The sequence below is a fragment of the Camelina sativa genome, chromosome 5 (genome assembly GCF_030686135.1).
Source record: "Camelina sativa cultivar CO46 ecotype springtype chromosome 5, ASM3068613v1".
NCBI lineage: Eukaryota > Viridiplantae > Streptophyta > Magnoliopsida > Brassicales > Brassicaceae > Camelina > Camelina sativa.
Genome location: NC_141884.1, coordinates 13,734,692 through 13,755,611, shown reverse-complemented (window position 1 = coordinate 13,755,611; position 20,920 = coordinate 13,734,692). Strand labels below are relative to the sequence as shown.

General features: G+C 35.5%; 3 protein-coding genes, 1 non-coding gene and 1 pseudogene across 5 annotated transcripts; 3 read left to right on the top strand and 2 right to left on the bottom strand.

The window, feature by feature from the left end:
* Window positions 1–1,043: 1,043 nt before the first annotated feature.
* LOC104789228 (putative LRR receptor-like serine/threonine-protein kinase At2g28960) lies at window positions 1,044–10,286 on the top strand (annotated as a pseudogene).
* Window positions 10,287–10,747: 461 nt separating this feature from the next.
* LOC104786796 (putative LRR receptor-like serine/threonine-protein kinase At2g28960) lies at window positions 10,748–14,953 on the top strand. Of its 2 annotated transcripts, none has more exons than XM_010512247.2 (13): window positions 10,748–11,142; window positions 11,234–11,771; window positions 11,858–12,345; window positions 12,412–12,556; window positions 12,640–12,711; window positions 12,800–12,871; window positions 12,976–13,053; window positions 13,129–13,280; window positions 13,381–13,598; window positions 13,704–13,830; window positions 13,930–13,995; window positions 14,120–14,309; window positions 14,399–14,953. In XM_010512247.2, the coding sequence occupies exons 1-13, from the start codon at window positions 11,052–11,054 to the stop codon at window positions 14,808–14,810; spliced, it is 2,649 nt and encodes an 882-aa protein (XP_010510549.1). In that variant the 5' UTR covers window positions 10,748–11,051; the 3' UTR covers window positions 14,811–14,953. The 2 variants fall into 2 exon arrangements, with proteins under 2 accessions (XP_010510549.1, XP_019101008.2); XM_019245463.2 differs by having other exon boundaries at window positions 13,915–13,995.
* Window positions 14,954–14,964: 11 nt separating this feature from the next.
* On the top strand, window positions 14,965–16,856 carry LOC104786795 (uncharacterized). The gene is made up of 4 exons (XM_010512246.2): window positions 14,965–15,326; window positions 15,815–15,918; window positions 16,336–16,465; window positions 16,576–16,856. The coding sequence occupies exons 1-4, from the start codon at window positions 15,201–15,203 to the stop codon at window positions 16,612–16,614; spliced, it is 399 nt and encodes a 132-aa protein (XP_010510548.1). The 5' UTR covers window positions 14,965–15,200; the 3' UTR covers window positions 16,615–16,856.
* A 110-nt stretch (window positions 16,857–16,966) lies between these two features.
* On the bottom strand, window positions 16,967–17,038 carry TRNAG-UCC (transfer RNA glycine (anticodon UCC)). The gene has a single exon. It is a non-coding gene; the product is annotated as a tRNA-Gly (tRNA).
* Window positions 17,039–17,427: 389 nt separating this feature from the next.
* On the bottom strand, window positions 17,428–20,259 carry LOC104786794 (putative xyloglucan galactosyltransferase GT11). The gene is made up of 2 exons (XM_010512245.3): window positions 18,664–20,259; window positions 17,428–18,416 (listed from the first exon to the last, which is right to left on the bottom strand). Exons 1-2 carry the CDS (start codon window positions 20,013–20,015, stop codon window positions 17,588–17,590), a joined length of 2,181 nt encoding a protein of 726 aa, XP_010510547.2. The 5' UTR covers window positions 20,016–20,259; the 3' UTR covers window positions 17,428–17,587.
* Window positions 20,260–20,920: the final 661 nt, after the last annotated feature.

Here is a 20,920-nt window from a genome sequence, read left to right as displayed (position 1 = left end):
TTAGGGGGAGGATCTTAGGATGTAGGGTGTTTAAGCTTGATTTGTATGATTCCCTTCTGGACTAGAGTTAGAATTACTAGTTTCTCTCTGATCAATTGGAACTAGGTTCGAGACATTTCCACACCCAAAAGGTGTTCGATGAAATGCCTGGCCAACTAGTGCCAGAGACTTACGTTCCTAGCCTAAGAGATTAGTTGTCTAGGATGTTTGTTGACGTGAATGAACTTGTTTGTCATGCCTGCTCGACCACGTTTCTCTAGCGAGAGCTAGGTATGGAAGTGGTTGAGTCTGAGTAGCTTTTACCAAGAGATTGGATTACCTAAGTTGTGATGTTCGTTGTTTAGGGATAGATTGCTTGTGGCATGTTAAACACTCTGTAGACTAGGATACTGCACCGACATCAATTACTCCCATCCTTAGGACTTTTATCCTTTTGATTGATATTACATTCCTGAGATTGTTTCGCTTCTTGCTTTTTAGTTCATGCTTAGACTCGTTTCTGTTTTTATTAATTTTTATTTCTTGTCTTGCATTCTCGTTTCTAGTTCCAGAACACATTTCCGTTTGCATTTTTGTCATTCTATGATTGTTAGAAAAAACACTCTTTTTGAATTGGCTTGACTTGTGATTCCTTGATTGCATCTTGATTGCTAGCAACATCCTATTTGGATTAACACTTTAAATACTACAACACTTAAGGTTAATTGAACCTGGTAGGATAAGACATACAAAAAACCTAGTATCATGCTCGCATCTTTAGAGTTGGACATTTATATGGGAGAATTTTCACAATCCTACCCGATAGGATCAGATTGTGAAAATTTATACCATTTTAAAAATATTTCTAAATGCTATATTATCCTTAATGCTGTTGGTATAAATTGTGTATAAAAATAATTTATACCACTTTAACTTTTTTTGTGTTCGTCTATATATTTTCTTTCCTCCTGCTACACATCGAGCGGACCATAACTCTTTCATTAACCTGAGTAAGTTCATATACATAAGCGTCTTCGGTCTTCCTTGGAAGCTTCATCTTCAAAATGGAGGGTCATCAAGGATTATTGTTGACACTGATCGTCAACATTTTCTCCATTATTTATGCCCAGAATACAGAAGGTTTATATCTGCATCTTTTGTGAATTGTGATGGTTCTTATACGTACAATTCTGTTTATATATATCAAAAAAAATTTCAGAAAATCAACATTGATCACATCTCAAATTTTTCTTATACTTTTTCTCTCTTACTTTAAGGCTTGTCATGTCATTTTTAATTCTTTTAAACAAACAAACAAACAAACAAAAACTCCTCTCATAGTTATCTCGTCGTATATTTTGTGACTTAAACAGGATTTATCCCCTTAAAGACTCTCCTTATACCGAAGATAAAACAGGATTGATATTCTCCTCTGATGCAAATTTTATCTCAAGTGGGAAAAGTAGTAAAGTCCAAAGAGATGAACGACAAGACTACAAGCCATATAATGTATTAAGATATTTTCCTGACGGAGCACGGCATTGCTATGATATAAGTGTAAAGCAGGGCACTAATTATCTTTTCAGAGCTGTGTTCTTATATGGGAATTATGATAGTCGTAATATTATGCCCAGATTTGATCTGTATATAGGGCCAAATATATGGACAGTAGTTGAGGCGAACGTATTCAGTCTAGAGGAAGAGATCATTCACATGACAAAGTCAAATTCTTTACAGATCTGTCTTGTCAAAACAGGACCAACTACACCTTTCATATCAAGCCTAGAGCTATGGCCTTTGAGAAATGATATTTATGTTACTCCATCTGGTTCCTTGAAGCTCATACAACGGGTGGGTATGGCCCTTTTTAGCTATATGCGGTAAGTCAACTTTTGTTTTTGTTTTTTATGCATGTGGTAAGACTCATACATTATTTATTTCTTCAGTTATATGGTTAATCCAAAGAATATGCCAGGTATCCTGATGATGTCTTTGATCGTTCCTGGCATACATTTGGTCCGGCCAACGCAATAGGAATAACGGCAGCTCCTAATGTGAATCTTTCTAATCAATATGAACTACCAGAAGTCATAATTACTACGGCCGGTACCCCGATATTTTCCAGCGATTCTTTACGCATTGAGTATGGTGTAGATAACCGTGGTGACCAAGTCTATATGTATCTACATTTTGCCGAGATCCGAACCTTAGAGGCCAATGAGACCAGGGAATTGGACATTAGATGGCCTGGAAATATTTCAACTCTTGCTTATAGACCTAAGACGTTACAAACCGATACCTTAGTCAAGGCATCCTCGAATGAATGCAAGGGTGGACCTTGCTTTGTGGGTCTAGTGAGAACTAAAAGATCAACTCTTCCACCATTGCTTAACGCTTATGAGGTTTACACCGTTATCGAGTTCCAATATTCAGAAACCTATTCTGACGATGGTACGTCCCAACCTAATGAGTATTTATTTTTACATTGATTAAAATTCTCAGTCCCTAATTTCCTAGTTCCTACACTTAAAGCTCACTACTATAACGTTGCATATGTACATATGTTACTTCTATGCAAGTTGTTGCTATCAAGAATATCGAAGCTGCATATCGATCGTGAAAGCATGAAGACATATTTGTTCAACAAGGCTAGTCTGTGAGACACTGGAAGAAGTTGTGTGCAGAATCTAACGTACGTAGAATTGGAAAGACGTGGCGAATTATAATTGGAATATTGGAGTTTTTCTTTATTATCAAGCAAGATATTCTCAGATCAAATAAAGAAAATCTGAGATTATCTTAAATTAGGAAAGTAGGTTAGCAAACGTGATATGTTAGCTACCTATATATATTGGTATTGAGGCTTAAGGTTTTTCTTGAGCCGCATAGAAATAAAGGAGCCAAGCGAATAAGCTTTGAGGGTTCTTAACAAGTTTTGGTTAGATTAAGAATTAGTCAGTGACAAGTCATGTTGACTGTGTATAAATCTGATTAAACATATCTTGTAAGATTGTTTAAGTGATTCTTAATAAGAAAAGAGGTTCTTTTCAATTTTGGCTGCATCTTCGTTTTTACAATTGGTATCAGAGCAGTCAACCGACGAGAGCTCTATACTCGCTACAGGTTGAGATCTTGGGATAATGATGCAGTCGGGTAATGAGTTGATGATGCTTTAAAGGGCTGTGATCTTGGATGAACAAAGCTATGGTCGTTGGAAGGTCCTCATGGTTCAGTTGATCCGTAATCTAGGTGAGGATGCTTGGACGGCTGTGGAAGAAGGATGGGAACCTCCCTATGAGAAAACCGAAGATGGTGACAAGATCACTAAACCTAAGGCATGCTGGATGGTAGAAGAAAAGAACTTGTCTGAATACAATGCTAGGGCTCTTAATGCTATCTTTGGAGCTATTGACGATGATGAGTTTAAGCTTGTTCAAGGTTGTGAATCAGCTAAAGATGCTTGGGACATTCTGCAGAAGACTCATGAATGAAACTCAAGTGTCAAAAGAACAAGATTATACCAACTTGCATCTCAATTTGAAGTCTTGAGGATGGATCCAGAAGGGTCAATTTCAGAGTTTAGTGCAAAATTGAGTGCTATTGCTAATGAAGCAAAAAATCTTGGTAAGATCTATAAGAATACCAAGCTGGTTAATAAATTAATTAGATGTCTGCCATCTAAGCATGCAGCACACAAAGCTTTCATGAGAGTCTCTGGAAACACTGATACTTTGAAATTTGAAGATATGGTTGGTATGTTGAAGTCAGAAGAGATGGAGGTTGCTGAAGAACAGAGAATTCATGACAAAGGGATTGCGTTCAAGGTAGATGACACAAATGACCAGCTGAAAGAAATTAAAGATAACATGTCCTTGATGGCAAGAAACTTTGGAAAAGCTCTCAAGCGTGTTGAAAAAGGACAGGGACGAGAATTAGCTTGTTGGAATCGAAGTGCTACAGAGAGGTCTTGTTCTACGCCAAATGTGGAGAAAAGAGATTCAATGTCTTGAATGTGGTGGTCTTGGTCATTACAAACTTGAGTGTCCAATGATTAAGCGCAAGCAGATGAAGTGCTTTGAATGTAAAAGGATTAGACAGTTAAAATCTGAATGCCCAAACATGGACATTTAAAATCTGAATGCCCAGACATGGTGAAAGGAATTAATAAGACATATGTTAGCTTTAGTGATTCATAATCAGAGAGTGATGGAGATGAAAAGGAAGGAGGAATGCTGCATCTTTTTGTATACAGTGCTAAAAGTGATGATATAGCTGAGATGAAGAGTATTGAAAGCTCAGATGATGATGATGAAGAGTCAATTTCAAAAGAAAGATATTGTATTCTGTATGACAATTGGGTTCAGTTGTGTAATGAAAAGCTGTTACTTGTCAAGGAAAAACTAAAATTGGAAGCCAAAGTTAATATGCTGGAAGAAAAGAAGCCTGAAGAATTGATTGGTGAGGAACTACTCCCTGCTGAAAAGGAGTTGCTTGAGAAAAAACTGAGAAATCTTCAAGAACTCTATGGTTTGGAGAAGGAAAAATCAACAAGCCTTGAAAGGGAGCTGAACGAGAATCATAAAAAAATTAGAATGTTGAACAATGGTGACAAAAAGCTAGATGAGATACTATCTATGGGAATTGTAGGATCTCAGCATCAAGGTCTGGGTTATCACAAAGAGGAGACTGTTGAACTGTTGTCTCGTGATAAATCAGTAAGCTTCGTTAAGAGCAATGTAAATCATGAAACCGAGTCAAGTATTGTGAGAAAAGTGGTTCAACAGGAAGCCCCTGTAGCACTAACCAGGAACACACAAGTTCAATCTATATCTGCTCCTGAGCGAAAATGTTGGACTAAATCCAAGCGAGGACGAAGGATGTATGAATGTTTTTATTGTGGTAAAACTGGTCATGTCATATCTTTTTGTTACAAGTTTAAGAACAAGATCAAGGAGCTTTAGATGGCTAGAAAGTGTTTTATTGATCCTTATCATTTTTGTAGAGTCTGGGTGGCTGAAAAGGATCTATACAATAAAAATTTCAAGAATGATGAGAAAAAGTATGATCAAGTTTGCAGAGAGTCTGAAGAAATCAACCTATGCTGCAATCTCTCGAAGATAATCGCTGAAGAAGATGTTGGAGTTGAATCTCAGGTTCTACAGAAGCCTGTTGCATAACCACTAGTACAAGAAAAAATCACAACTAAATCAACCAGATCCATTAGTAACGAAAAGAAAGATGAATCGTCAGGCGTCTTAGTTGTATCTAAACAGTTGCAATGTCATAAGAATCACTCTGCTGCAGTTGCATTTGTTGAGCGAACCACTCATCATGTTCAACTGAATTCTCAAGAAGTGCTGCAACATTGTTTTGTTTCACATGTTGAACCTAAGAACATTATAAAAGCTCTTGAGGATTATTTTTGGTACAAGGCATGATAGGAAGCTTGTTGTGTGTCCCTGCTTAATGTCTTCATCCTTGTTTTTATATGAATGTGCACTCACGCTGGAGAAGAGTATGAAGTATGATGAGATGATGATATTGGTGAAGATGGTGTTGTTTAAATGAATGTGGTTGAGGGGATGTTTTTGAAAGATTCTAGTAGTATTCATATCTAGAGCTTGAGTTGATACATTCAAATAAAAAGGGGGAGATTGAAAGCATGAAGACATATTTGTTCAACAAGGCTAGTCTGTGAGACATTAGAAGAAGTTGTGTGCAGAATCTAACGTACGTAGAATTGGAAAGACGTGACGAACTATAATTGGAATATTGGAGTTTTTCTTTATTATCAAGCAAGATATTCTCAGATCAAATAAAGAAAATCTGAGATTATCTTAAATTAGGAAAGTAGGTTAGCCAACGTGATATGTTAGCTACCTATATATATTGGTATTGAGGCTTAAGGTTTTTCTTGAGCCGCATAGAAATAAAGAAGCCAAACGAATAAGCTTTGAGGGTTCTTAAGAAGTTTTGGTTAGATTAAGAATTGGTCAGTGACAAGTCGTGTTGACTGTGTGTAAATCTGATTAAACATATCTTGTAAGATTGTTTAAATGATTCTTAATAAAAAAAGGTTCTTTTCAATTTTGGGTGCATCTTCGTCTTCGATTTTACAGATTGAACATAATCAGTTGGCAAGGAGATCCTTGCCTTCCTCGAGAGTATAAGTGGGCTTATATAGAATGCAACTATACCAATAACTTCATTCCACCAAGAATCATTTCATTGTACGATCAATTTCTTTTTTTTTTTTTTTGTCAACTGTACGATCAATTTCTCTGATTAGCCTTTTCAGCTAAAATCAATGTCTCTTGACGTATATTCTATTTTTAAACAGAGACTTATCAGACCAGGGGTTAAAAGGGATCATATATAGCGCCTGCCTTTCAAAACTTAACCCAGCTTCAAAAACTGTAATTTTCTTAACCCAACTTAAAAAAATGTAGTCTCCTTCCTTAATACCCCGTTTCACAAAAAATGTTATTTGACATGTTCTACAAAAATTAAGAAAACTATTTCTACTATACTATGAAAATAAATTTATCTTTCTAATTAATAAGCTAAAACAATATAGATTAAAATAAAAAGGATGTTTAGTCGAAAAAATTGCATTAAAAATACAAAAGGACATTCTTGTCATTAGTATGGCACTGGTTTTGTATGCTAAGTTTAACAATCTATACTAGTATTTTTGCAGCAATTTTTGCTCAAAAATACTTCTTGGAAAGTTTTTACATTTAATGCATTGACTTTAATATTAGTTACCAAAACTTCAAAATTAATTATAGGTAAAATTTAAAAAAATAAGGAAATCTTTCTACCTCATTCAAACATAAATATATGATTCTCTTTCATTTTTATTTGAATTTATATTTAAATTATCTTGAATTATTCTATAATACATTTAGTTAATTAAAATTGTGATTTTTTCATGTATATGATGTAATAAAAATTTTAAAAACGGACATATATTACTCAATAGATGAATAAAAATATGGGTACAATATCCCACATCTCCTAAAAAAATTAGACAATGGTTCAGAGTCATACTATAAAAGAGACCAAAATGTTTCCGAATATAAATGAGAGTAAAAAGCTTGATTTATCAGGCTTTCAAACTTTAAAAACTTTTATTTGGTTTATTTCAGTTCTTTATTTTAAAGATTTTTAAAAGGTTAAATATGAAAAATATTTAAAACTTTTTAAAAGTTCAATATGATAAATATTATACCGTAGATACAAAATAAATATTCAAAATTAAATGATATAGTATGAGTTAAAATATCTCGAGACAAGGTATATAGCGGGACGGGTTTTATTGATATTTATATAAATTAAAAGGAATATCATTAATTCGGTGTTACAGGAGTAACACATCATTTCATTATTTTGTTAATATTGTCGGTATCAGAGAATAGACATATCTAATTAAATTGATTAAATAAATATTATGTAAAAAATAAATTATATTGCGGTATTATATGGTTTATTTAAAAATTATTATATAATTATAACATATTTAATCAACAAATACAACTTATAATTTAAATATTTTAGTTATAAATAATTTTGCCCGTGGTGTACCGCGGGTCCTAATCTAGTGGTAGTGTATTTTTGTAGTAAATCTTTGGTAATTCGACCTTATTTGTTGTCCCTACACCATAGATAAAAATAATTGCATATTGTATACTAATAATAAAGTTTTATTTTTCTTTTCTTTTGTGTCTGCAAAAAATAGAATGTTGTTATCATATGAACTTTGATTACTTAGGGACTTATCAAGTAACAGTTTATCTGGAGAAATACCTGCGTTTCTAGCCAACATGAAATCATTGTGGACCATGTAAGAATTTGGTTTACATATGGACTTTATATCTACCTCGATAGAAACTTAAGTTGGAACAATCTAAAAGGTCTGATTCCTCAAGCCCTTCGTGATAAAGAAAATAAAGGGCTTAAGCTAAAGTAAGTTTTTCACTTTTCACGTTTACATCCCGTCATCCATCCCATCACTTTTAACTTTTCACTTGTGCTTTGTACGTAGTATTCAAGGAAACCCAAAGCTTTGTCTAGCTGATAAATGCAAAAGCAGCAACACGAAATTTCTTATACCCGCTGTTGCATCAGTTGCTGCAGTGCTCCTTCTTATGGTGGGGATATTTATTTTATTCATTTACAAAAGGAAAAAGACGTCGAAAGGTACCAACAAGCTAAGACATTCATCAACACCTATATAATGATATTTAGCCGTTATTGTATTTAATTTTTCCAATACAGTTCGTCATAGATCACCAATTACAAAATCAACAATATTAACCAAAAAGAGAAGGTTTACATATTCGGAAGTCGAAGCAGTGACGAATAACTTTGAAAGAGTGATAGGAGAAGGAGGGTTTGGAATTGTGTGTATCATGGTTATTTGAATGATACAGCAGAACAAGTAGCTATTAAAGTTCTATCTCATTCATCAACTCAAGGCTATAAGCAATTTAAGGCAGAGGTAGCTTTCTTTTAACAAATACGAACACTACATGTGTTTTTACATTGTTCCTAAAAAATTAAGCATGATAAATGTTGCTACATGGTTGATCAGGTAGAGCTGCTTTTGAGAGTTCACCATACAAATTTAGTAAATCTTGTTGGATATTGTAATAATGAAGACAACTTGGCCCTTGTCTATGAGTATGCGGCTAACGGGGACTTAAAACAACATCTTTCAGGTAAAATATGAATTCAACCAAAAAGAAATTATACTAAAGAGTAAAGACAGTGATCCCCGATTAGATCATGTTGTTCCCTACATATTTTCATATAACACTCGAAAATCTTAAGTAGAATTTGGCATTTATATCGTGGAAAATAAGGAGAGTCTAGTTCCGCTTCTTTAAATTGGGCGAGTAGGCTTGGAATCGCTATGGAGACTGCACAAGGTATGTGATACTCCCAAGTAACTCCACAAAAAAAAAAATAATAATAAATAAAAAAAATAAATTATGTATATTTCAGACAAAAATTTATTGCATTTGCTTCAAGTATAACACATGACTGGATATTGTTCAAACAGGATTAGAGTACTTACACATTGGATGCGAACCCCCAATGATCCACAGAGATGTTAAAACGACGAATATACTTTTGGATAAGCATTTCTAGGGCTGGACATTCGGGTTCGGGTATTATCCATTTGGATTCGGGTAAACAGATTTAGAAAAATAGAATCCATTGGGTATTTTTAGATATATGGGTTGGGTTTGGGTCAGTTTAGGTACTATCGGGTTCGGGTCGGTTTGGGTTACAAATTTTAGACCCCGATTAGTACCCGAACTACTGAGTAACCGAAAAAATATAATTAAATTTAAATAGTTTAGTTAAATTTTGACTTATGTGACAAAATATTTTAGATATTTTAATTATTTTTGATATCTAGGTATAAAACTAAATGAAATATTCAAAATTATGATTATAATTTTGGGATAATTGCATTATATTAATGATAAATATTATAAATATGTTTATATGTTCGGTTTAATGGGTACCCAAACGGGTATTGGGTATTGCCCGATCCTAACCCAAAGCACAGGTATTAGAAAATAGAACCCAATAGAGTTTTATAGGCAAACCCGTGCCTAACCCGAACCTGGTTTTTCGGGTTGGATTCTGGGTTGGGTATTGGGGTAAGGTTTTTATGCCCATGCCTAAGCATTTACATGCAAAACTAGCTGATTTTGGACTTTCCAAATCTTTTCAAATTGGAGTTGAATCTCACGTGTCGACAAATGTTGCTGGCACTCCTGGATATCTTGATCCTGAGTAAGAAAATTTGAATTTTCCAAACAAAAATTGTATTCCTTCCTTAAGGATTATGATAAATAATATGTGGCTTGTTTATGCAGGTATTATCGAACAAATTGGTTGACTGAGAAAAGTGATGTATACAGCTTGGGGATTGTCATGTTAGAGATTATCACAAACCAGCCTGTGATTCAACAAGTCCGTGATAAGCCTCATATAGCAGAATGGGTGGGGTTGATGCTTACTAAGGGAGATATCACAAGCATTATGGATCCAAACTTGAATGGGGGGCTTATGACTCAAGTTCTGTTTGGAAGGCTCTTGAGCTAGCTATGTCATGCGTGAACCCCTCTTCCGGGGGAAGACCAAACATGTCTCAGGTTATAAGTGAACTTAAAGAATGTCTCATTTATGAGAACTCAAAGAAAGAAGGAAGATCAGATATAGACTCAAAAAGTTCCATTGAACTGAGCACCAGTTTCACGGCTGAAGTGACCCCTCATGCACGGTAACCTCTAATTAATAAGAATATTAACATCTTCATGTAACTATTTCTGTATCAAAATTTTGAGAAAAATAAAGTCAACAGACAATGTAATTTAAATATGGGCCAGAAGCTAAACGGTTACATTGCCACCTAAAACACTATTTTGGTGTTTTGGTTTTTATTTTGGTGTAATGGTTTTCTTTTTTAATATTGGGTATTTTTTGGAGTTTTTCCTTTAACAAACAATTAGGTATTTTATTTTTATGTTCAGGTTTTTATGGAAATGAAAACTTAACTTCCAACATTAACCTAACACATGCTGAAATTTTCTGTATAATTAATGATGAAAGAGTATGTTTTACGAATATTTAGGTACCAAATACTCCATTTCTATACGCTTCACCTTTGTTTTTTGGAGTTGCTATTTTATTCTTGATCTGCATCACGATATATAAAAATACATATCTGCAAATCTTGTTTGTTTTCAAAATAAGATGTTGGCCATTGAAGTAAGCAACGTATTATCATTGGTGTTCCAATTTAATCTTGTTCTTTCTGTCCACTTCAATCAATCATAAAGTTGCCACAAATTTAATAACCCATAGAGGAATAAAAGTTGTAAACACGTCGTGATCATGGTGACCAATTATCCCAGTTTTTTATGTTCTGTCAACAATATCATAATCACAAGTCAAAAGTCAACGATCAACCTTAATCCTTAACTTTAAACATGGACAAGGAATATATCAGACAGGCGATATCTGTTTTCTTGTCATAAACTCCTCAGAAAATGAAGAGTTTACAAGAACTTTTGCTAGCTCTGATCATTGTGGCTTTTGCCACTACCACACATCTAATTCAAGCTCAGCCTGATCCAAAAGGTACACTCTTACAAACACTTTTAAAACACATCTATTATTCTTTTTTGTTTTTCTATATATTTGACATGATCCCTTTGTCGCCTCTTACCAGAATTCATCAACTTAGATTGCGGTTTACACCCCGCGGCATCTCCTTATACCGAACCATTAACCACGTTAACATACACATCAGACGCCAACTTCACCCAAGGTGGTAAAAGTGGTAGGGTCCAAAAGGTTTGGGAAGAAGCCTATAAGCCATACACAGTTCTTAGATATTTTCCAGACGGTATACGAAACTGCTATGATCTACAAGTCACTTCAGGCAAAAAATATCTTATCAAAGCTCTCTTCCTCTATGGAAACTACGACGGGCTCAACAGTGGCCCTATATTTGATATGTATCTTGGTCCTAACATATGGACAACAGTTGATTTAAAAATCTCTATACTTTCTCGGAAAGAAGAGATCATACACATCGCAAAGTCGAGCTCTTTGCAGATTTGTCTTGTTAAAACAGGGAAGACTACACCAATCATTTCAGCTTTGGAACTAAGACCTTTGAGAGATGACACTTACATCACTACAAATGGTTCCTTGAAGCTCGTAAAACGCTATTATGCTAGCGATTTGTTCGGTCCATCGATTCGGTAATTTAAAATTTCTTACGTTACAAGTAACAGAAGCTTGTAAAAGGGGGCAACTGGCTTTTAACAGTTCTTGTTTACTGTTTCAGGTATCCTTCAGATATATATGATCGTGAATGGAAGCCCGTAAGTCTTTCTTTTGGGTTTAATTTCGTAAACACAAGTCTCAACGTAAACTCCTCATCTCCTTATGAGCTACCACAAGAAGTGATTTCAAAGGCAGTCATTAACAAAAACGTGACTGAGACGTTATCTTTCGACTGGTATGTCAATAACCGCGAGGATCAAGCTTTCATATACCTTCATTTTGCTGAAATTCAAACACTTAGAGAAAATGACACAAGAGAGTTCGACATTATATGGAAAGAAAACGACAGAAACATTACAAACGCAGCTTATCGCCCTCCAAAGTTACAGCTAGAAACTCTATACAACACATCACCTATGAAATGTAGGTTTATGCAATGTACAGTGGAGCTTGTTAAGACTAAGAGCTCAACTCTCCCACCAATGGTCAATGCTATAGAAACTTATCAGATTATTGAGTTCCCAGATGCAGAAACTAATCCTGAGGATGGTTAGTCAATCATTCACTAGTATAAATATGTTTTTTTTTTTATAATAATTTTGGTTTTCTTGTTAGTTGCTGCGGTCCAAAATATTCGAGCTACTTATGAATTGAGTAAAATCGACTGGCAAGGAGATCCATGCGTTCCTAGATTGTTCAAATGGGAGGGTATAAATTGCAGCTACACAAATGCTTCTATTCCACCAAGAATCATTTCCTTGTAAGATTATTTATTTACAGATTTCATTTAAAAAAATTGTGTTTAGATCTCTAAAAATGTGTGTGTTCTGTTTTTATAACCAGAGACCTATCATCAAGTGGACTACATGGGGCTATAACACCTAGCATACAAAATCTAACCCAACTACAAGAACTGTGAGATAACAATATTCTTAAAAACTGCATTTATTTTGTTATAAGCTCTTTGATTGCTTCTTCATTGTTTATCTTAATCGACTGTTAGGGACTTATCAAACAACAATCTAAGTGGAGGAGTGCCTGAATTTTTAGCCAACATGGAATCATTGTTGATCATGTGAGTTTATTTCTTGGTGAACAGTCAATGAACATATGCATTTTCATCAAATATACGAATGATGTGTATATAATAATGTTCTTCTCTGTTTTGACTTTTGACAGAAACTTGGGTTGGAACAGCTTAACCGGTTCAATTCCTCAAGCCCTTCGTGATAGAGAAAAGAAAGGGCTAAAATTGGTGTAAGTTTCTTCTCCCTAACCGTTTTTTTTGGTTCCTGATGAATTTGCGTGTTCAGTACCATTCTTGTTCTTTAGTGTTCAAGGAAACCCAAATCTATGTCTCTCCGACTCATGCAAGAACAAGAAAATCCTAGTGCCGGTTTTGGCATCGGTTGTTTCAGTGACGGCTGTTATCGCCTTATTGGCTCTCATTATTATTTTGAGAAAGAGAAAGCACTTATCAAAAGGTATATAGATAAATAGCTTCACCAATATAATACTCTAGTAAGTTTCGTGGTATATATAATAAATTAATAATGGCATTGCTTATGATTTTTCTCTATACAGCTGCTACAAGAGAGTTACCAAGAAAGTCATCAATCTTTGCGAAAAAGAAAAAGTTTACTTACTCGGAAGTGGTAGAGCTTACGGAAAACTTCAAAAGAGTTCTTGGGGAAGGAGGTTTTGGCGTTGTCTATCACGGTTCTTTGAGTGATACTGAACCAGTAGCTGTTAAAGTTCTCTCCGAATCATCAGTTCAAGGCTATAAAGAATTTAAGGCAGAGGTATGCATGTTACATACTTACATTCTTACACTTGTTTGAATATTGTAAAATCTGGTTTCAATGTGTTATTGAGAGATTCATATATATGAAATGAACCAAAAAAAGGTGGAGCTTCTTCTAAGAGTTCATCACATAAACTTGGTAAGCCTTGTTGGCTACTGTGATGAAGGAGGACATTTAGCTCTTATCTATGAGTACATGGCTAATGGAGACCTTAAACAACATTTATCAGGTAAACAATTAATACAAGACATGTCTGTATTTTTATCATTGAATCAATAACTTTTCTGTCTTTAACTAACTTGAAAGGATTTAGCATTTTCATTTACAGGAGAATCTTCTGGACCTACTTTGAAATGGGCTAGTAGACTAAAAATTGCAATTGAGGCGGCTCAAGGTTAGTTCTAGCTTACTTCATAATATTGCAATTTGCAAAGACATTATGAAACTTATACTTTCCAATTCCTTTTTGGTCTACCATACAATAATCACTCAACATGGATATGACTTTTTGTCCATAGGTTTAGAATACTTGCATGTTGGGTGTGAGCCGCCAATGGTTCATAGAGATGTCAAAAGTACGAATATACTATTAGATGATCGTTTTGAGGCCAAACTCGCGGATTTTGGACTTTCAAGATCATTTGCGGTAGGAGCTGAGACTCAAGTGGCAACAGTTGTTGCGGGTACACCCGGATATCTTGATCCAGAGTGAGTTATCTAGTTCATAGACGACAACTATATAGAGTCATTTCAATTTTTCTCCGTCACTAAGATCCATAAACTTTAACTTTTTGCAGATATTACCTAACAAATTGGTTAAACGAGAAGAGTGATGTCTACAGTTTCGGCATAGTACTACTAGAAATCATCACAAACCGAGCCGTGATTGAGCTAACAAGAGAAAAAGCTCATATAGCAGAATGGGTAAAGATTCTTATAAGCAGGGGAGACATCGAAAAAATAGTCGACCCAAACCTTGCTGGAGATTACGACTCAAACACAGTATGGAGGATACTTGAACTAGCAATGTCTTGCGTGAGTCACTCTTCATCAGATAGACCAACCATGTCCAAAGTAGTTAACATACTTAAAGAGTGTTTGATCTCTGAGAAGTCAAGAACAGGACAGATTCATCAAGATGATGGTGACTCAAAGAACTCAGACTTGACTATAAACTTCGGAACCGAAGTTACCCCTATTGCACGCTAACAGAACAAAGTGCTCTGATTTTATTTGCTTAGATGTTTCATGTTTGTGTCTATGTATTCCAAATTTGTAAAGACAACAAAACTCCAAAAGGGCAAAATGTTTTCTTTTCTTTTTTTTGCTAGTATTAAATTTTGTTTTTTACAGCTCCATTATTGTCACGTGCGTGGCACAGAAACTGGATAAATTTATAAAAAATAAAAAATTGTTTTTTTTCCAGTGATGAGATCTGAATCAGAGAATTCAGAACTCATACAAGAAACTTAGAAATCAAAACCACCCAGTAAGAAGCAAGAAGAACCCTAGAATCTGAGGAGAGTTTTGAGTTTTAGAACTAAAAATCTGATCTTGTGAACTGGGTCGGTTTTTTTGAATCGGATCCAAAAAAGAAATATGAAAGAAGGGAAAGCTTCAAAGTCGAATCATCAAGAGCAGCATGAACAGATTTATCACCAAAACGGTCACTTGGGTTCTTTCAAATTCGCCAAATTGTTTGATTCTGAAGCTTCATGGGACAAGGTATAGTCTTTTCTTGATTTATTTTATAGGTCTATTGAACCGATCGCAGAATCTGTTTAACTTTTGAGTTCGTTTTGGTACATAGTGAATTTGTAGCAATTGAGAGCTTTAAGGTTGATCTCTTTCTCATATGGGCTTACTTCGTTGTAGCAGTTGAGCTCTAAAGTTGATCTCTTTCTTCTCTGTGTGTACAATTAGTTGTAGCAAATTGAGAGCTCTAAAGTTGAAATTTTTACTTGTGTTGTAGTAGTTGAGGTGTGAAGTTGTTCTTGTTTTCTCCTGTGTGCCTTAATACTGCTCTTTTAGCCCATCTCGTACTATAAGAACTTGTTATGGAAAAAGAAAAGGAATGAATATGTTTCCTTATTGGGTTCTGATTCTGATTGTTTTTTGGAATATTCTCTGTATAGCAAATCGATGATGTGTGTTGGTTGATGCTTTGTTTCAAGCTGTTTTTGTTAATTTTTTGGTTGTTGTGTTTGGGATAGGATCAACTGGGAGATGTATTGCATTGGATAAGGCAAGTGGTTGGATTACTCTGTGGATTGGTTTGGGGTGCGATTCCTTTGGTTGGAGGCATATGGCTACTTCTGTAAGTTGTTTTCTTACAGTATGACTTAGAAAGAGTTAAAAATCTCCTGCCTAAACTCGAGCTAGAGTTTATAGAAATCTTTTGTGCTTAATGCATGAAATTGAATCAATTTGGCCACTATATGATATAGTCTATATCATTTGGTTTCCTTGGCTTTGTTCATATTGCTGATCGGAAAACTCTTAAAGGTCATAACAGTGAAACAGAGCTAAAATTTACCATCAAAACACCAATGTTCTGTTTTATGCATTGATTAGTTAAGGGTCTTTACTATTGAGCTAAATTTTATCTACTAGTGTTTCCGGTGACATTTAATGAGTTTGGTTTTTCTATTACAATCACACGACATAGCAGGCCGTTTGTGTTGAGATAATTTGTCTTAAACAAGTAACATCATTGATCATAACATTTTGGCAGATTTCTGGCAATCTCCTCGGGCATAGTATACGGTTACTATGCGTTGATTCTAAAGATTGATGAAGAAGACTTTGGTGGTCATGCAGCTCTGCTCCAGGATGGTCTATTTGCTTCTCTAAGCTTATTCCTGGTGTGTATCTCTCCCATTCTCTATGTCTGCAATTCTCTAACTAAAATGATCCCTCGCTTTTTTTCATACAATCTTGGAAAGTGATTTGGTTGCGATGGATTACGTTTCAGCTAGCGTGGATCCTGGTGTATAGCCTGTCTAGCTTCTGATAGAAAGACTCACTGTCTTGTGCTTGAGCTGCTGCTCCGAAGAAGTTTAGCAGAACGTACCTTTTCATGGTTTCTCCGATATAGGCTGTGCACTTCATGCTTTTGTTTTTCTGAAGATGGGAACTAGCATTGGTAGATTTTTCGTATTTTTTGTGGTTTCCATTTGTTTCTGTTAAGTTTTATGTTCTCATTTTGTGTAATAAGACTGATAGTATTATGCAAGGATGTGTTTCTAAAACTAATTGAGTTTCTCCAAAATTTTGAATAAAAATCCTCACTGATAGTGAACAACTTCTAGATGATCCTTGATAATATGCATTGGGAAAAAAATTATAGGTAAACCACAAAATAATGCGTCTGCCGGGAGTCGAACCCGGGTCTATTGCTTGGAAGGCAATTATCCTAACCGTTGGACTACAGACGCTACGTTGATTAGATGTTCAACAAAATAATCTTGACCAATATCTACATAAACACATATTACAATTTGACCTTGTTGATTGAGAATTGTATTTGTGGCTACTGCTGTTTACCGATCTCTCTGTGTCACCAATAATTAATTCTTGCTGGTGGTGTCCTATAGGGATCATGGAATCAATAGCAATAAGTCATGTTTGAAGAGGCTCATATAAAGAACATCACGAAATAATACTTGGGATTAACTGAGATTCATAAGCTGAAATATTACAAGTTACAATAAAACCTCCATAAATTAATAATTTATGCACTTATGATACTAAGCAAACTTTTAAAACCACCTAAAAATACACCATTAACTTGTGGTTTTGCCATGGAGTTAGTTATACAATACAATTTTGTCCAAAATTTGGTCAATAGCAACATAATCTTTAAATTTCAAACAAAACCAATTTGTGAAAATAAAATCCTCGTGACTTCTTTCTACCAACACAATCACAACTACATGTCCTACATTCACTTCTCTCCCAATAAATTAAAAAAAAAAACATATGAATCATAGCCTATCGAAGTAAGAATCCCACTCATGCTTCTCAACATTCCCAAACACATTATATTTCCAAGAATACTTCTCCGGGAAATCAAGAATCTTCTCCTTCCCTTCCTCAATCCTCTTCCTTAACCCCTCAACTCTTTGCAACACTCCTTCCACGGCAACATCAAATGCATCTTCAAACCTTCCCGTATCTTCACTCTTGCTCGACGGATTAAAATACATTAGCCTCGGTATCAGCCTTATCACTTGTTCTCTCATCGCAAAAACTCTCGTCCTTGGGATCCTACTCAAAACATTCTCTATACTCACTTTACCTTCTTTCACGTTTTTCTCCGGTATGAAAACAGAATATTTCCCGATATCTTTCGGTAAATGCCAAATGTATTGCGCATAAGCTGATCCGGGATGGAAGAAAACCGGTATGCAACCTGCTAAGATGGAGTCGAACGTGGAGCGGCGTGTGTATGAGTCACCCGGTGGTTGTAGACAGAACGTTGAGCTCAAGAAGAACTTCATGATTTGGTCGGGTTTGTAGCATTTTTGTGAACCAGAGACGCATTCAAGAAGCTTGCATTTTCTTTTGGAAGCTTTGCATTGGTCCATGATCTCGGTTCTTATGCTGTCACCGAGGTTTGGACGTGGAGCACCGACAAAGGAGAATAGGTAACGGCGATTTATTCTTCTCATTCGCATCTGCCATTGGATGATCTCTGCGTAGGTTGAAGGGTGGAAATATGTCGGGTAAGGAACAGCGAACCCGTGGTAGTTCCATGGGCTTGATTCTATTAGTAACATCGTCATGTTTCTTACTTCCGGTAAGATCATTAACCTGGCTAGGTAGATAGAAACACCAATGAGAAAACTTGTTTCATTCTATATTATGTTTCAACTTATACTATGAATTATATATATGATCATTTAAAACTATTTTATCATGCACATAACTACTCAAGTTTTCACTATTGCACTATAGTATAAAACTAACTACAACAATTATTCATCTCTTGTGTTTCCCATGCTTAATAACTATACTATTCATTTGACATTAGTTTAACAAATAGGATGGTGGTGTGTACCTATTGCCCCAGTCGGATTCATTCTCAGGTGTACGCATGAAGTCCCAAGTGGTGCGACCAGCCACCATGAAATGGTCTCTTCCGTTCATCCTCTTCCATTCCCGACTCTCCCTCAGCCACTTCATCAGATCAAGCGCCGCAGCATCTCTCATGGAAGGGAACGGTCCCCACAAAAACCGCATCAAGTCTAGGCCCGCATAGTAAGGAACAAACACCGCGGAAGCCAGAGACGAGTCTTTGGTCAAGCACTTGTACTGCTTCATCCTGTTGTGGAATATCACTTCCAACGTGAATTGGTTTGTGGCATACCAACCAGAAACTCCCTCCACGTTTGGTAGACGAGGGCCTAAACCGAAGTTAGACGTTAACTCGCACATATCAGTCCACCTGCTCAGTGTCCAGCAATTCTTGAGAAGCTCTTCGTTAAACAAAGATGGCACCTCGTGCATATACACGTATTTTCCTTTACATGGATCGTTACGTCTTGTTTCTATTGGCCGTAACGTAACTTTCTGGTCTTTCTTAGGTTGGTTTCTCTTGGAGTCTACTCTTGTTTTGGCCTTGGAAGTAATGTTATTGGACGCGTTTTTTCTCTGAGTTTTTGGTTGTGATACTTCTTCAGAGGTGTTATCACCTTGGAGATCATCATCAGATCCGTCATTCTCCAATTCCTTGCCTTTCTTGTTCTCGGAATCTTCCTCATTATCATCAACTTGCTCTTTCTTTGGTTCCACGTAGTTCTTAGACTCGAAAAAGTTTGGTTCTTTGTCGGACGATTGATGATTCTCTTGATCACTATTCTCCACCTTGGTCTCTTCATCATCATTACGACGAACCCTTTTCTTATCTGCCTCCACTCTACCCGAAGATCTTGCCTTTCGTGACTCTCGATGTCCTCTCCTTGCCCTCGATGACCGTCCACTTATTATACCGGAATCAACTCGCTTCTTCTCGATCTCAACTCGCTTCTTCTCATTCTCAACCCTTTCTTTCTCGAGTTCTTCAACAAGATCAGCCACAACCTTTTTGTCTTCTGACATCTGATCAACCGAAGACGAATCGACGGAAACAGGAAGAGAGCTGTTGTCGACGGAAATTTCCTCGGAGACAACGACAGGAGCTTCATCGGATTCGTTGTTCTGTGGGACGTTTTCGACAGGGAGATCGATGACGTTTTCTTGCCGGAACAACCTCTCGTGGTTATGAACGGTTTTTGCGGAAGAACTGAAAAGGTAAAGCAAGACAAGCCAGAGGAGGAAAGAGGCCATTGCAACGTACCAGAACTGGGTTCTGTACTTTGAGCTAGACTTCTCCATGGCCATCGTTCCTCCTCTCCTTTTTGGTTTTCTCATGCATTAATTAACCAAATCTCACCTCCAAACGCCAAAACTTGTTGCTTGCAGTACAAGAAACCGTGAAAGATCTGTTGTATTATTGGGTGTGAATGATAGATTAGGACAATATGGATGGATCTGTCGTAGATTTAGAAAAACTAATACGAAAGCTGAGAAAGAGTCTTTTTTTTTACAGAGAGATGGTTGAGATTTAGGAGGGTGTTGAAGCGTTCAAAGGTCTAGGTTTTCTTTAGGGGTGAGCGTTTGGTTTCGGTTCAGTTTTTTTGGTTTTATAAAATTGAAACCATATGTATATTTTGGTTTGGTTACGGTTCGGTTTTTACGGTTTTACGATTTATCGGTTTTATTAAAAATAAAACCATATAAAACCATATGTATCTCGGTTCGATTTGGTTACGGTTTTATTAGATTATTATATATTTTACAACAACAAAAAAAGTTAAATTTGTTGCATAAAATAAACAAAAAACAGAAATAATATATCTTTCAATAAGTTATAAATAATTTCAAATAATAGAATCTAAATATGGTTCTGGAAACCCAAAACTTCCAAGTAAATACTCAAGAAAAATAATTCAAATAATTATAAAAACAATTAAAAAATCGTAAAGATATTATTAAATATAATATAAAGTACACATATAAAATCAATATACATAGATATTCCAAATACAAACCAAAAAATCATTTTGGTTTTACTGTTTTTAACCAAACCAAACATAAACTATTTGGTTAATATATATAACAACCAAATAGATTTTTAGACTAAATTGTAACCAAACCAAACTATTTATTTCGGTTTGGTTCTGTTCGGTTTTTTGGATTACGGCTTTTTTGCCCACCCCTAGTTTTCTTAGTGATTAACGAAATGTGTAAAGATGTGTCTTTTTCAAAAACAAAAG

Coding starts and splice junctions, on each gene's coding strand:
- LOC104786796 (XM_019245463.2), top strand. CDS start 11,052: ATGAAGAGTTTACAAGAACTTTTGCTAGCTCTGATCATTGTGGCTTTT. Junction 12,872..12,975: donor ATGGAATCATTGTTGATCAT/GTGAGTTTATTT, acceptor GACTTTTGACAG/AAACTTGGGTTGGAACAGCT. Junction 13,054..13,128: donor AAGAAAGGGCTAAAATTGGT/GTAAGTTTCTTC, acceptor CTTGTTCTTTAG/TGTTCAAGGAAACCCAAATC.
- LOC104786794 (XM_010512245.3), bottom strand. CDS start 20,015: ATGAGAAAACCAAAAAGGAGAGGAGGAACGATGGCCATGGAGAAGTCT. Junction 18,417..18,663: donor GAATCCGACTGGGGCAATAG/GTACACACCACC, acceptor CTACCTAGCCAG/GTTAATGATCTTACCGGAAG.
- LOC104786795 (XM_010512246.2), top strand. CDS start 15,201: ATGAAAGAAGGGAAAGCTTCAAAGTCGAATCATCAAGAGCAGCATGAA. Junction 15,327..15,814: donor CTGAAGCTTCATGGGACAAG/GTATAGTCTTTT, acceptor TGTTTGGGATAG/GATCAACTGGGAGATGTATT. Junction 15,919..16,335: donor GGAGGCATATGGCTACTTCT/GTAAGTTGTTTT, acceptor ACATTTTGGCAG/ATTTCTGGCAATCTCCTCGG.